Consider the following 16,781-nt stretch of genomic DNA (forward strand, 5'->3'; position numbering starts at 1 on the left):
CCGCGCCCCAGCCCATCAGACTGGCGTCGGTCGTGACAATGACCCACTCTGGTCTGCGGAATGTCATCCCTTGTGACAGGTTGTCCAGGGACAGCCACCAACGGAGTGAGTCTCTGGTCCTCTGATTTACTTGTATCTTCGGAGACAAGTCTGTATAATCCCCATTCCACTGACTGAGCATGCACAGTTGTAATGGTCTTAGATGAATGCGCGCAAAAGGAACTATGTCCATTGCCGCTACCATCAACCCGATCACTTCCATGCACTGAGCTATGGAAGGAAGAGGAACGGAATGAAGTATCCGACAAGAGTCTAGAAGCTTTGTTTTTCTGGCCTCTGTCAGAAATTTCCTCATTTCTAAGGAGTCTATTATTGTTCCCAAGAAGGGAACCCTTGTTGACGGAGATAGAGAACTCTTTTCCACGTTCACTTTCCATCCGTGAGATCTGAGAAAGGCCAGGACTATGTCCGTGTGAGCCTTTGCTTGAGGAAGGGACGACGCTTGAATCAGAATGTCGTCCAAATAAGGTACTACAGCAATGCCCCTTGGTCTTAGCACAGCTAGAAGGGACCCTAGTACCTTTGTGAAAATCCTTGGAGCAGTGGCTAATCCGAAAGGAAGCGCCACGAACTGGTAATGCTTGTCCAGGAATGCGAACCTTAGGAACCGATGATGTTCCTTGTGGATAGGAATATGTAGATACGCATCCTTTAAATCCACCGTGGTCATGAATTGACCTTCCTGGATGGAAGGAAGAATAGTTCGAATGGTTTCCATCTTGAACGATGGAACCTTGAGAAACTTGTTTAAGATCTTGAGATCTAAGAGTGGTCTGAACGTTCCCTCTTTTTTGGGAACTATGAACAGATTGGAGTAGAACCCCATCCCTTGTTCTCTTAATGGAACAGGATGAATCACTCCCATTTTTAACAGGTCTTCTACACAATGTAAGAATGCCTGTCTTTTTATGTGGTCTGAAGACAACTGAGACCTGTGGAACCTCCCCCTTGGGGGAAGCCCCTTGAATTCCAGAAGATAACCTTGGGAGACTATTTCTAGCGCCCAAGGATCCAGAACATCTCTTGCCCAAGCCTGAGCGAAGAGAGAGAGTCTGCCCCCCACCAGATCCGGTCCCGGATCGGGGGCCAACATTTCATGCTGTCTTGGTAGCAGTGGCAGGTTTCTTGGCCTGCTTTCCCTTGTTCCAGCCTTGCATTGGTCTCCAAGCTGGCTTGGCTTGAGAAGTATTACCCTCTTGCTTAGAGGACGTAGCACTTTGGGCTGGTCCGTTTCTACGAAAGGGACGAAAATTAGGTTTATTTTTTGCCTTGAAAGGCCGATCCTGAGGAAGGGCGTGGCCCTTACCCCCAGTGATATCAGAGATAATCTCTTTCAAGTCAGGGCCAAACAGCGTTTTCCCCTTGAAAGGAATGTTAAGAAGCTTGTTCTTGGAAGACGCATCAGCCGACCAAGATTTCAACCAAAGCGCTCTGCGCGCCACAATAGCAAACCCAGAATTCTTAGCCGCTAACCTAGCCAATTGCAAGGTGGCGTCTAGGGTAAAAGAATTAGCCAATTTGAGAGCATTGATTCTGTCCATAATCTCCTCATAAGGAGGAGAATCACTATCGACCGCCTTTATCAGCTCATCGAACCAGAAACATGCGGCTGTAGCGACAGGGACAACGCATGAAATTGGTTGTAGAAGGTAACCCTGCTGAACAAACATCTTTTTAAGCAAACCTTCTAATTTTTTATCCATAGGATCTTTGAAAGCACAACTATCCTCTATGGGTATAGTGGTGCGTTTGTTTAAAGTGGAAACCGCTCCCTCGACCTTGGGGACTGTCTGCCATAAGTCCTTTCTGGGGTCGACCATAGGAAACAATTTTTTAAATATGGGGGGAGGGACGAAAGGAATACCGGGCCTTTCCCATTCTTTATTAACAATGTCCGCCACCCGCTTGGGTATAGGAAAAGCTTCTGGGAGCCCCGGCACCTCTAGGAACTTGTCCATTTTACATAGTTTCTCTGGGATGACCAACTTGTCACAATCATCCAGAGTGGATAATACCTCCTTAAGCAGAATGCGGAGATGTTCCAACTTAAATTTAAATGTAATCACATCACTTTATTACTGCAATTGCGAAAAAACATGAAGGAATTGTTCAAAATTCACCAAATTTTCACCACAGTGTCTTAAAGCCTTAAAAGTATTGCACACCAAATTTGGAAGCTTTAACCCTTAAAATAACGGAACCGGAGCCGTTTTGAACTTTAACCCCTTTACAGTCCCTGGTATCTGCTTTGCTGAGACCCAACCAAGCCCAAAGGGGAATACGATACCAAATGACGCCTTCAGAAAGTCTTTTCTAAGTATCAGAGCTCCTCTCACATGCGACTGCATGCCATGCCTCTCAAAAACAAGTGCGCAACACCGGCGCGAAAATGAGGCTCTGCCTATGCTTTGGGAAAGCCCCTAAAGAATAAGGTGTCTAAAACAGTGCCTGCCGATATTATTATATCAAAATACCCAAATAAAATGATTCCTCAAGGCTAAATATGTGTTAATAATGAATCGATTTAGCCCAGAAAAAGTCTACAGTCTTAATAAGCCCTTGTGAAGCCCTTATTTACGATCGTAATAAACATGGCTTACCGGATCCCATAGGGAAAATGACAGCTTCCAGCATTACATCGTCTTGTTAGAATGTGTCATACCTCAAGCAGCAAGAGACTGCTCACTGTTCCCCCAACTGAAGTTAATTGCTCTCAACAGTCCTGTGTGGAACAGCCATGGATTTTAGTGACGGTTGCTAAAATCATTTTCCTCATACAAACAGAAATCTTCATCTCTTTTCTGTTTCTGAGTAAATAGTACATACCAGCACTATTTCAAAATAACAAACTCTTGATTGAATAATAAAAACTACAGTTAAACACTAAAAAACTCTAAGCCATCTCCGTGGAGATGTTGCCTGTACAACGGCAAAGAGAATGACTGGGGTAGGCGGAGCCTAGGAGGGATCATGTGACCAGCTTTGCTGGGCTCTTTGCCATTTCCTGTTGGGGAAGAGAATATCCCACAAGTAAGGATGACGCCGTGGACCGGACACACCTATGTTGGAGAAAATGTTATATAATTCTGCACATAGTGCAGAATTATATAACATTACATTAGCCAAACTTTTTAAATCATAATATTGCCTTTTTATTTTTAAAAGAAAGCGCTGTTTCACAGACCCGCTCTCTGCTGAGCGGGTCTGTTATATTTCCTCAGCGCATCGGGCCAGCTGTATAGTCACAGCCTGGCCCGACCGCGCCATAAGACTAAGTGCAGCTCGCTCCTGTTACAGGAGCGAGCTGCACTTAGTGCTATGGCGCAGCCGGGCCAGGCTGTGACTATACAGCTGGCCCGATGCGCTGAGGAAATATAACAGACCCGCTCAGCAGAGAGCAGAGAGCGGGTCTGTGAAACAGCGCTTTGTTTTAAAAATAAAAAGGCAATATTATGATTTAAAAAGTTTGGCTAATGTAATGTTATATAATTCTGCACTATGTGCAGAATTATATAACATTATTTTTAAGGTTTACTGTCCCTTTAAATAAATGCTAGATAGAATCATGCATTCAAAGAAAAGATTAGTCTGAGAATAAACATAGATGTATTTTTTAAAGTTTCATTAGCTGTTTAAATATTGACAAAATAAGTGAAAAGTTTTGAGTGTCTATAAAACAATCGGAGCTGCCATGTTGTAACTTAGATTACCTTTCTGCTGTGGCCAATTAGGGACAGTTATAAATAGGCTACTAAGTGTGCAGCCAATGGCTGTGTGGAATATAACAGTGTTCTGCACTTCCATTTCTAACAGGAGCTGAAAAGCTCACAATTTCAGAATAGAATTACAGGAAAAGGATACAAAACACATAATGAAAGTAAATTGGAGTTTTTTTAATATATATACAATTTATCATTTTATATTACCATCTCAAAGTGTCTAATTGCCCTTTAAAGAAAGTATCTGAATGTCCTGGTGTCACAGAAAATATAATAGCGGTCACCAAAAAAAAAGGCAAAAACACAAGAGGAAGAGATTTTGCCAGTGAACAAGATGAAGCACAAACACTACAGTAACAAGCACAAAGTATGAGTGTGCAATAACACAAGTTTGGGAATAAAATACTTATACTATGTCTACTCATAGAGTGGTGGTAATGACTTTTGATCTCTGAGAGACTAAGATTAATCAAAAAGAGAAGAAGAAAGATGGATAGACTTATATGAGACAAAACATTCTAATTCCAATTGCTATTATAACTGGTGTAGTGTTAGAAGGGAGATACATTTCAGGGGAGCAAAATTGTAAGAGGATATATTTTGTGTAGGGAGATATTTTAGATGGGGCAGTTAATTTACACTATGGGGTTCATAATAGAGGTTATCTGTGATGATGGATTCACAGTTAAAGGGATACTGAACCAAATTTTTTTCTTTAATGATTCAGACAGAGAATGCAATTTTAAGCTACTTTTTCATTTACTCCTATTATCAAATTTTCTTTGTTCTCTTGCTATCTTTATTTGAAGAGCAGGAATCTAAGATAAGGAGCCGCCCATTTTTGGTTCAGTACTCTGGAAAGCGCTTGCTGATTGGTGGGTACATTTAGCCACCAATCAGCAAGCACAACCCAGGTGCTGAACCAAAATGGGCAAGCTCCTTAGCTTAGATTTAGGTTTGCTGATTGCAAGCAATATCCAGGGTGCTGAACCAAAAATGGGCCGGCTCGTAAGCTTACATTTCTGCTTTTTCAAATAAAGATACCAAGAGAATAAAGAAAAATGTTCTATCTGAATCATGAAAGAAGAAAATTGGGTTCAGTATCCCTTTAAATAAAATGATGTAGACTGAAGGCCCAGTATATAAGCAAGAGAATTAGGACTCATACAGTACATCCCTTTTTAACTGGCTTTACGCTTTTTAACCTGCAGAATTAAACTAAATGGTTCATTTTAACATATTAGTATTTTTTAATTAGTATGTTTTCCCTATTAGCCTCTGCAGTTCAAGTTTACTTTTTAGGTATTTACATGTTAACTTTTTACATAGCATTAACATGTATATGTAAATAAACAAGATCAGTATGTGCATTGTATTGTAACATACTTGTCTCAAAAATTCACCATCATGGATAGAGATCATCAGCTTATTTTATTGAGCATAATACTGTAACATAAATCTCTCTTCTTAATGGGATTCTACAGTAAAAATTAAAAACTTAAATGGATAGATCCCGTTTACTTCTATTATAAATTTTGCTTAGTTCTCTTGATATCCATTGTTAAAGAGTAATCCTGGGTGAGCTCAGGAGCTTGCACGTGTCTTTAGCCATCTGGCAGCAGTGTTTGAAACAATGTTTATAGCAACATTATACATAGTTACAAAAACTGCTGCCATAGAATGCTACACGTGCACACTCCTAAGCGTCTAACAGCCTTTCTAGCTTTTCTCTTCAACAAAGAATACCAAGAAAACAAAGCAAATTTTCTAATATAAGTAAACTGGACAGTTCTTTAAAAGTGCATGCTCTATCTGAATCATTCAAGTTTAATTTTGACTTTACTTTCCCATTAACAAAAAGCCTATTAGTGAATTCCATTTAATGAGGTACAGTTCCCAAGGTAAAAATTGCCTTTAAAACAATCCCTTAGGGGCCTCGTAATACTGACAAAGCATCTTGTAGAATCTCACCAGACCAGAGAGATTTAGATTATCGGGCCCTAAGTGATAAGATTTACTACAAGCATTTTTGCAAGTATATTTCAAAATGATTTTAAAAGATTTTAAAATGCACTTCTAGACATTTGAAATTCTTTTATCCCTTTAAGAAAATATGTATTATCTATTATATAGCAGTAATATTGTGTATGAGTAACTTGCAATTAAATAAGTTTTTTTTTCTATGCACACATAATATCAAAAGCACATAGGCCTTGCTTCCATTACAGTAATAAACTGTGTAGATTGGTGGTAACCAGACATATCTCCATTAAAGGGACCGTCAAGTCCAAAAAAATCTTTCATGGTTTAAATAGGAAATGTACTTTTAAACAACTTTCCAATTTACTTATTTAACCAATTTTGCTTTGCTCTCTTGGTATTCTTAGTTGAAAGCTAAAACTAGGAGGTTCATATGCCAATTTCTTAGACCTTGAAGACTGCCTCTAATCTGAATGCATATTGACCACTAGAGGGCATTAGTTCATGCGTTTCATATAGATAACATTGAGCTCATACACGTGAAGTTACCTAGGAGTGAGCACTGATTGGCTAAAATGCAAGTCTGTCAAAAGTACTGAAATAAGGGGGCAGTCTGCAGAGGCTTAGATACAAGGTAATTACAGAGGTAAAAAGTGTATTTCTATAACCGTGTTGGTTATGTAAAACTGGGGATTGGGTAATAAAGGGATTATCTATCCTTTTAACCCTTTGAGTGCTAAGCTGAATTCTATATTTTCCTGTTTTTTACTATTTTAAAAAAACTTTTTTTTAAACTTTTTTATTTTTCCCCCCAGATCCCCAAGACTTATACCATTGGAAAGGTTAGGTGATTACCTTTGGGGGTCTGTAGCTTCTTAGATCCCTGAGATACAGGTTTCTAAGCATCATGCCCCCTTTCCCTATACTTTGTATGGACAATTTTAAATAAAGTTGCGCTGTGACGTCATCACGTCATTGCACGTGACGTCACCGCACGTAACGGAAAGCCCCGGCGATGCCTGTCACTATGCAGGTCCGATTGCCGGGGTAGGAGCTGGTGGGGGCCCCCAGATTGGAAAAAAGTAGTTGAGTGCTAATGACGTCTCTGAGCCGTCATTAGCACTCAAGGGGTTAAACAACAAAAATTCTGGTGTTGACTGTCCCTTTTAAGTCTATGGAAACAAGGCCATAATGTGAAAGCTATAAAATGATGACCTTTGTGTTGGAGACATCGTAGAGCTGACTCAGGGTCCTGCCAACTGCGCTGTCTGTACGATTCATGACACTCTTCCCTGGCACCCAGCCTCTGGTGTCACCATCTTGATACATGTAATAAATACCCCCTTCCTTCTGCTTCTTGTCTTTCGGCAGCTTGTACACGATGAACCTGTTACAATGACATATGCTGCATGAAGGAATAAAGTGGTTATTGTGAACATTACCCAGAATTCTATTTGTTTTTTAGAACAGGAAGCACAGAATTAAAGGGAGGTGAAAGGCAAAATTAAACTTGAATGATTCAGATAGAGCGTGTTATTTTAAGACACTTTAAAATCCACTTCTATTTTAAAAATGTACTTTATTCTCTTGGTATCCATTGTTAAAAAAGAATATGCACATATCCTACACTAGAGGGAGCTAGCTGGTGATTGGTGTCTGCACACATTTGTCTCTTGTAATTGGCTGAATATGTGTTCAGCTAGCTGTCAGTAGTGCATTGCTGCTCCTTCAGCAAAGGATATAAAGGGAATGAAGCAGATTTGATAATAGATATAAATTTGAATGTTCTATCTGAATCCTGAAAGAAAAACAATTGGTTCCCCTATCTTTGCACAATCAACAACATTGTTATATTAATATACTTTATAACATTTAAACCTCTAAATTTCTGCCTGTTTCTAAGCCACCAGGCAGCTTCTTATCACATGTTTTTTTATTAGATTTTCACAACAATATACTGATAGTTCATGTGGGCCATGTCTGGCCTATGTGTATGGGTCTAATGCCCTCACAATCTTGCATGCAAATCTTGGAATGGAGACCTTCAAAATTAATTTCTCATTTCTATATTCATTTATGTTGGCAGTGGGAGAAAATTATTCTAATTTTAGACATGAACATTGAGTCCAGTGGCACTGGCACTTTTTTCACAGTCTGTTGTTTCCATCTATACTTGTGGTACATTAGAATGTTCCTTTAAAAGGGACAGTCTACTCTAGAATGTGTATTGTTTAAAAAGATAGATAATCCCTTGGTCTAATATTACATAACTATAAAGGCAAAAATGTAGTTCTAAAAAGGTGTATTGTTTTAAACAATGCCTTACATTCAAGAGTCAAAACTTTGCAGACCAGGAAAGGCTAGGGGCAAGGTTTAAAAAAAAGCGCTAAGAGCGACATCTCAATTAATGCGCTACTACTGTGCAGAGCTGCTCTGCATTTGACTGTTCTCGTCAAACAGTGCTTTGTTCTGACCTGTATTAAAGGGACAGTCTACTTGAAAATGCATAACCAAGGCTGTTATATTAATATACTTTTTACCTCTGTGATTACCTTGTATCTAAGCCTCTGCAGACTGCCCCCTTATTGCAGTTCTTTTGACAGACTTGCATTTTAGCCTATCCGTACGGACTCATTAATAACTCCACGGAATGAGCACAGTGCACACATGAACTAGCACTGTCTAGCTGTGAAAAACTATTAAAAAGCATTGAGATAAGAGGCGGCCTTTAAGGGCTTAGAAATTGGCATATGAGCCTACGTAAGTTTAGTATTCAACAAAGAATACCAAGAGAACACAACAAGTTTGTTTATTAAAGTAAATTGGAAAGTTGTTTAAAATTGCATGCCCCATATGAACCATGAGTTTAATTTTGACTAGGCTGCCCTTTTAAGGAAAATGTACACAGAGCATCCAGAGCAAAGCACTGTTTGAAGAGAACAGGCTTATGTGGAGCAGGGCTGCAAAGCAAAGGAGCTAACAGTTCCTGCATGTGCCCTGTTTTTTCTGCAGACATGATGCTTTTTTTAACACATCTCAGATCACAGCATGTTCTGCTTTGGGAATCACCTCCATTGTTATTTGAGTCTTGTTCATCCTATATAATTGAGGCCTTCCCATTTCAGTTTTCATTCATGCAAATTTGACTGATTGGTTTGCTATACCTATGTTGTCTTTGGGACAGTATGGCAGCCCAGAAATACAAATTACCCCCATGATGCCATACCATTTGTACAAGTAGACAGCCACTTAGTCACACAAACACTGTTTTTTTCACACAAACATTGCACTTTCATGGTTTATATAATTATCCTTATATATTTTATGTTTTTTTGTATTGGTGCATCCTTTCCCTGACAGACACTGGCACTGTACTTTCATCATGCATTAAAGACCACATGTACATGTGTTTTTTGTCAGTGTACGGAAGTGACAGCACTTTATCATGGCGTAAAGATGATGGTGGGCCTTTCCGGTTTTTGCTGTATGTCAGCTTCTGGGGGAAACCTGTATGATTTGTGTGCATAGGCTAGAGTTTCAAAATAGTAGTTGTCCAGCCATAGATAGTAGCCTTTGTCCAGCAAGGGTAGGAGGAGATCCCACACAATCTTGCCATTTTTTTTCCCATAGAATCTGGACAACCAGGTGGATCAAGGTGGATATCTTTCCCTTCATAAATGCTAAATGCCCAGGTATAACCTGTAGTGCATTTACACAATTTATAACATTTTATTTCATAGCATGACTGTTTAGAATAAATATATTGCTTACAATTTTTATTAGGGACTCATCTACACAGATGTTCTAGTCAGGGGTGTAATTTTCTACATACTATTCAGACAAGTGCTTTATTAAGGGCCATATCTTGTATAGCCTGTCATACAAGGGGTCATTTCTATGGGGATACTGGGCATTATCATTAAAATGCAGAAAATGCCATAGATCTTCATATCTATCCCTGTTCATTATCCCTGAAAAAAGAGGTGTAGACAGGATAGGTGCTGGTGCCAGTAGGAAAGTATGTTGGGGGGTTTCCACTATACCCATTACCAAGGTCAGTGTCCAAAACAATTTTATTTCTGTTAGGTCAGCATTGAGGTGTGGTATGAACTTGGTTTAGCCAACAGATACTGGCTGGTATATACATCTCTTTGAGTAGCTATGTCCTCAAACATGTTGTCAGTCAGACAGGTTAAAATAATTTACTGGCTCACAAACTGAAATGCTGGTCATGATGCCAGGAGTTGCCATAAATGGGGGTATTTCAGGGGCGGTTAAGTCTGGGGGTACACAATTTTTGACAAAGATTGTTGGACATTCTAAACTCCTCTTTAAAAATGGTGGTAGGCTGGGAGAACCATCACTAGAATCCTGACATAGGTGCTCTACATCAGATGCTGTTAGTGTCACTATCAGAAACAGCGAATGTGTCTCTCTCTGAATCAAGTGCAAAAATGGTGTAAGCCTCTAGTAACATGCCCTGATGCAAAATACACATTTTTTATTTTACTTTTTTACTCCTACCTAACACACTCTCCCTCAACTCACCTACTAATGCCCACTGCCACAACCAATTTCCACTTCCACTCAAAAAAATGAACCCTATATACTAAAATCAGTACTGATCACAGTATAAAAAAGCAGTGATCAGATCTAAACAGTACTGAAAGGGTTAAAAAAATATTTTTAAAGTACACTAACCGTAAAAAACAAATTAACAGATCAGGTTGATCCGACAGAACTCTCTGATCTGACTGATCACAGACAAAGTGCGGTAATCAGAAACTGCAGAAAAGGGTTACAAATTGTTAAAAAACTAAATTTATGATTACCTGATAAATTATTTTCTTTCCTGGCATGGTGAGTCCATGAATCCATTCTAATTACTAGTGGGAATTCAACTCCTGGCCACCAGGAGGAGGCAAAGAACACCCCAGCAAAGCTTTAAGTATCCCTCCCACTTACCATAATAATAGTCATTCAGCCGAGGAAATACAGAAAGAGAAGAGGAACACCAGGGGTATAGAGGTGCCTGAAGCTAAAAAAACCCAGATAATAAGCTGTCGTGTTTAATATAGGCAAGGGCGGGTCATGGACTCCATGCCAGGATAGAAAATAATTTATCAGGTAAGCATAAATTTTGTTTTCTTTCCAATGGCATGGAGAGTCCACAAATCCATTCTAATAACTAGTGGGAACCAATACGCAAGCTAGAGGACACAGAATGGAAGGGAGAGACAAAACAGGCGTACCTAAATTGAAGGCACCACCACTCAAAGAACCCTTCTCCCAAAAGAAGTGTCAGCTGAGGCAAAACATCAAATTTAAAAAAGGAATGTAAAAAAGACCAAGTGGTCGCTTTGCAAATCTGTTCCACAGAAGCCTCTTCCTTAAAAACTTGGGAAGAAGAAAACAGCCTGAGAGCTGAAATCCCCTCAGGAGACTGTTGTCCAGCTGACTCATAAGCCAAACGAAAGACACTTCTCAACCCAAAGGAAAGAAAAGGTAGACGATCCAAAATAGCCTGGAGTTAGAGCCTTAGAGCACGAACCATATCCAGGTTCCATAACAGACGCTCCATCAGAAAAGAAGGATTAGGACATAACGAAGGAATGACAAATTCCTGGATGATTCTGCGGTCCGCAACCACCTTAGCAAGAAATACCAATTTAGTACAAAGAACCGGCATCTTCGCATGGAACAATTAGAAGACGAAACCCACTACCTAGCTGAAGTTCTGAGACTCTACGAGTAGAAGAAAGAGCAGACAAAACCTTTCATTAAACAGAGAGATAACCATGCCAGGTTAAAAGAGTTTTTTAATTTTATAAAAAATTACTATAACACCTTAATATTTCAATAAAATGTTTATTTAACACTACAAAATCTTACTGTACATGTTTCTCAATGTCCAATACACTCTTGGAGCATAAAAATACAAAATAGTTCAAATAAAATTAGCTACCTGTGCTGTGGTTACATAGTAGAAACGTTTATATAACACTACAGAATCTTACTGTACATGTTTCTTAATGTCCAATACACTCTTGGAGCATAAAAATGAACACTTATAATTAGAGGAAAAATATACAAATAAAAAAAACTTGTTGTGCATTGCACCACTGTGTACTACTACTGACTATTGATGATCTATCTTCTGGGAACCTACACTTGACTCAACGAAATTATATAATAAATAAATATAAATAATAAATATAATATTACATTTATCATCTATCTATCTAGTAAGTAACTCTATATATCATTCATCCTCTATAATCTATCTACTAGATAGATGATAGAGTGAGAGCAGTACGTAGTAGATATTATTTATATATATTTTGGTAACATTATGTTGAATATATAATATTTTACAATTCACTTCATAATATATCCTACAAGCAACCCTTAATGAACATTTATAAATAAAATATATTGTATTATTGTAATATGTAATCAAACTCAATGTTAAGTGTCATAGAAGTTAAAAAAAAAAAAAAGAAAATCAGTAAGGCACTTTAAAGTTTTTTTTACAAAATTCACTTTATTGCTCACAACTTTGAGCTGTCCCATTGCCACACCACCGCTTGACCACCACCACACCACCGCTTGACCACCGCCACAACACTCCCAGATGACTCCCACACACTCTTCAATCTCTTCCAAAATAGCCGTTTCGCAGGCATTCTCAGGTCCGCCCGCTGCCGCACACTGGTCCGCCTCTCATCCTCCCTCTCCGCCTACGTTTTCATGACAATCTGAAGATTTTTTATTATTTTTTTTAAATTGCATACTCTCGCAGTTTTAAAACCGCGGCGATTAATCGCGGTTAAAAAACGCATCCGCGATTATTGGGCAGCCCTAATACACACACATACATATAAAACAAAAATTTCCTATGACATTTAGTATAAGTCGCACAAAAGAAATAAAAACATGAAAACCTCAGAGAAGGTTCAACATAAACCCTGTAAAATACTGTACTCTTGACCAGAGAAAAACTTATAAGAATTAATGGATAAACACCATTAACCTCCACTAGATGGCACCAACAACAGGGAATCCCTGCTGAAATTAAGTTTGCCTTGAATGTGTAGAAAACATCAGGAAATATAAAGTTAAAGCATTCCCAATACCTCAGCCCCAGACCTCATGAAAGGTCACAAATGGGGATGATTCTTGTAAAAAAAATACACACAAGCAAATGTATTGTGGAGCTTCTGACTGTATGTCAGATAAATTTACACAGAATACTATGGGCTACACAGTTACACTGACAGTGTACAGCTAGGGTTGCCAGCTGTGCGCTATAAAAATACCGGACAACCTATAGGTGACTGGACACGGGTTGTAGCTGGGTTCATACAATGACCCCACACAAGCTCAACCTAAGGCCCCACCCTTGATCCCACCACATATATTTTTCACAACTAAGCAGTCATTTTATCCCCTTTGTTGCCAGTAACACATGTACGTAGTAGTGATGTGACCCCTTTGGCTACCAGAAGTAAACACTCAGCAATGATTGAACAAACCCCATGATTGCCTGTAACACATATAATAAAAAATACACAGTGTAACTTCTTTTTGAGCCATATTTCTAATGCATAAAGGCCTAGAAGGCCCTTTACATTTAGCTGACAGGGGTCTTTAAGTGACCAGTATTTGTGTACAGATTGTACTGGACAGCCTGCTAAAATACCGGACACCCTATTTGTATGGCTCAGATCAGCTATAATTAATATAAAATTGATACAGACATAAAGGCTTCTAAATGTGGGGAATCTACTATTAAATAATGACAGACCTAGCACCTGTAGTTTCTTAGCTACACTGCACAATTACATATGCTAATTAGTATGGCTGGTAACCCCAGAGGTAATCACATGACATGATCCTGAGGCTTAGCCATAGCTCTGTAGCCATTACCAGACCAAAGCAGTTCATGACATTTTAATAATCTATTCCCAACATAGAAGCACTGGAAACTCAGGATTTATAATGGGAGTTTTGTTAGAACTTAAAGGGACAGTAAACACCTTGTAATTAGGAGACATGTCTGTTACTGTCCTATAGAATAACATATCAGCCAAGTGTAAACATTTGTTTAACAAGATAAAATCCTGTTTACTGCAATTGGTTTTCAATAGAAAAACTGCACCCAATACTCACCTTATTTGGAGGAGCCAAATAAGTTTGAGTCGGCAGACAACAAAGCTAAACATTGCCATTAAGTTAGTATAAAGTGAATTGTTTTGCAGTTGTTATCTATCAAAGCCAATTAGGAAAATATTTGTTGCAGAGTTAGCTCTGAAAAGTCAGCAGGATGCAGTTCCAACTCAATGTACAATTTTCAGAGCTAATAACATGAAAAGGGGCAAAATAAATAATGGGTATATTCCAAAGTTGTTTTATTATGCATAATCAAATATCTTATGTTAAAGCTACACTAATAACAGGCTAAACTGACAGTCATGGTATAATGTGATGCCTGGTTGTCATGGTAACAGTCTTAGGGGAGTGGCTTATGTGATGCAGCAGTTATGTCACAAAACCAAATGACAACACAAAGCAACCACCCTCATAACTGCTGCTCACTTTAATAAAGTTGCCAGACTGATCCTGCTGAGCTTCAGTATTGACTGGGCTAAACTTTACAACTACAGCTCTGTATATGTGCTGGTGAGAAGAACAGTGACTACCTCCAACACAATGCAAATGCCATCCGGTGGGAGCTGCAGGTATGAACACCAATTACTACAGGTAGTATTACCATGATCACCCCAACTCAGTAACTGAATAATGCTAAGTCATCTTTTTATACACTGTAAAATAATACAGATAAATTACAGAAGTAATAGATTAAACTTTGTAGCTTCCTATGGGCACCAGTACTCTGAGACAAAACATAGCATACAAACCTTTCATAATAATAATCAATATTATCTTCACACCTTTATTTAACAATAAATATAATTTATTAAATATAATATAATAAATATAATATTTATAAATATATTTTTTAAACATATTATAGCATTATAAGTATTATAGCCAAAACTGTAGGACACACCAATGCCTTTCTGTGCTTCCTCTACATATCTTTATAAGACTTGCAGTTGGCAGTAAAGGCTTTAAACCAGCTTTAAGGATGATGGTAAGAATTACTGCATCATTAGTCTGCAAATGCTCTAAAGCAAGGACTTCTAGTAAAGGCTTAGAATATAAACCCCAAGGCATGGGTCTGCAATTTATACGCTGCACACTCACTCGTACTGGGACCCTCATTAAACACTGTACTGTAAGGTGCTGCATCTGATGCTTTCTGCTTGAGGATGAAGAAAAGGCAACTGGGGATCTGAAATAAATTCAGATCAAACTGATGCGCATCTGGCCAGCAGTATTCGCGCTGATGCCAGATGTCCTCACACTGCAAACCAACTGGTGCTGGGAACCTCATTAAACACTGTACTGTAAGGTGCAGCATCTGATGCAGCTGTTTGTTCTGCTTGACCCGGATGAAGAAAAGACAACTGGCAATTTGAAATAAATTCAGATCAGACTTCTGCGCATCTGGCCAGCAGTATATGCGCTGATGGCAGATTTCCTTCAAAGATTTTTATATTACTAAACTGTAAGTATCTAAGGTAAGATTTTCTAAGATTAACAAGTTTGTAAGCTCTTTGAGCAAGACATCCCATTACCACATTAGATTGTAAATACAGATCCTGCTCCAAGAGCCTACAGACATGTGCAGTGAGGTCAGATCATTTCAAACATTTCTGTAACGCTTTTTCTTTACTTTCCCATTTCATAGAAATCTTTAGCTTTAATTTGGTTCTGTATATTTAACGCTTTCTGCTCTTTTTAAGGCTTATTGATATACAATATACAAATCATCTCTGTGACACTAGAACTTGAGTCATAACACCAACAATAAAGCATAATTACACTTACACTGCTATAACTTTAATAAACTGATATTAAATCAAATTGAATGGCTTAAATCCATTCTCACTGCACATATCTGTATAATGTTAAGGATCTTGGAGAAGAGAATACAATGATATGATTAATATGTTTGCACTTATATCCTCAATGCAATGCCTTGACGTAGGGACACCAATAAGCACCTTGCAGATGGTTTACAATTTTATCTGAGAACTGCAGCAACCTGGAACAAGGACTACTATATCTGTGAAACTAAACTTGAATGTCTACAGTCACTGTGGGACAAGTACTACTGTTGGATTTTTGAAGCAGAGAGTCCTAGTGAAGCACACGATTTGATAGGTCATGGGATGGTCCTGTATTTTATACCTCAGATTAGAAATTAAAAAAAAAACTGCATTATAAGGTACAGCGTGTCATACACCTATGTTCTTGCATTGGATGAAAAATCCTTACAAGATGTGCATATACTGATTCATATCTGGCAAGCAGTATAACGAAGACTGGAATACTCTATGGCAGTGGCAGGAAGATTGAAGATTTCAGAGGGACTAGTGTTATGTCACATGCTGAGTGCAGTCTTACATCAGGGATTTCTTTTATTTCTCTACACTGTAAGTACCCAGAGGTAAGTTCTCCTTAAATACAAGAATGTAAGCTCTTTGAGCAAAGCACTGAAACACTAGATTGTAAGCTCCTTGGAACAGGGTCCGCACTTACACCCATGGAAATCCTTTAGAGCAGGGACTCCCACTGTACCAAATAAATGTATTGTTGTTAATAGAGTGAGATAAACCCTCCATTTAATTAGTTCAGCAAGGAATAAATATACAATGCATAGAATATACAAATTATCCCACAGAGTATTACTAATTCAAAATGCATTTTAATATGGCACCCCTTATCCTTCTTTCAGTTTAAACCAGTAGCATAGCAAACTGTGAAATACATGAGGCTTAAATAACACAGCATCAACCATAGTGTCAGGGAATTTAGGTATACTGTTCCTTTAATTGTCTCTACCAATCAATGCCTACGTTCTCCCATAAAGCACCTGTTCACTAAGCACTC

General features: G+C 38.5%; 1 protein-coding gene across 2 annotated transcripts in view; it reads right to left on the reverse strand.

Moving 5' to 3' along the window:
- The window catches only part of DNASE2 (deoxyribonuclease 2, lysosomal), a 195,601-nt gene that overhangs the window by 91,615 nt on the left and 87,205 nt on the right, over nucleotides 1–16,781 (reverse strand). For both annotated transcript variants that reach the window (XM_053717847.1, XM_053717848.1), the window contains exon 3: nucleotides 6,975–7,146. In XM_053717847.1, coding sequence (XP_053573822.1) covers nucleotides 6,975–7,146 — 172 coding nt within the window. The remainder of the gene's footprint in view (nucleotides 1–6,974; nucleotides 7,147–16,781) is intronic.

The sequence above is a fragment of the Bombina bombina genome, chromosome 6, assembly GCF_027579735.1.
Source record: "Bombina bombina isolate aBomBom1 chromosome 6, aBomBom1.pri, whole genome shotgun sequence".
NCBI classification, from domain to species: domain Eukaryota; kingdom Metazoa; phylum Chordata; class Amphibia; order Anura; family Bombinatoridae; genus Bombina; species Bombina bombina.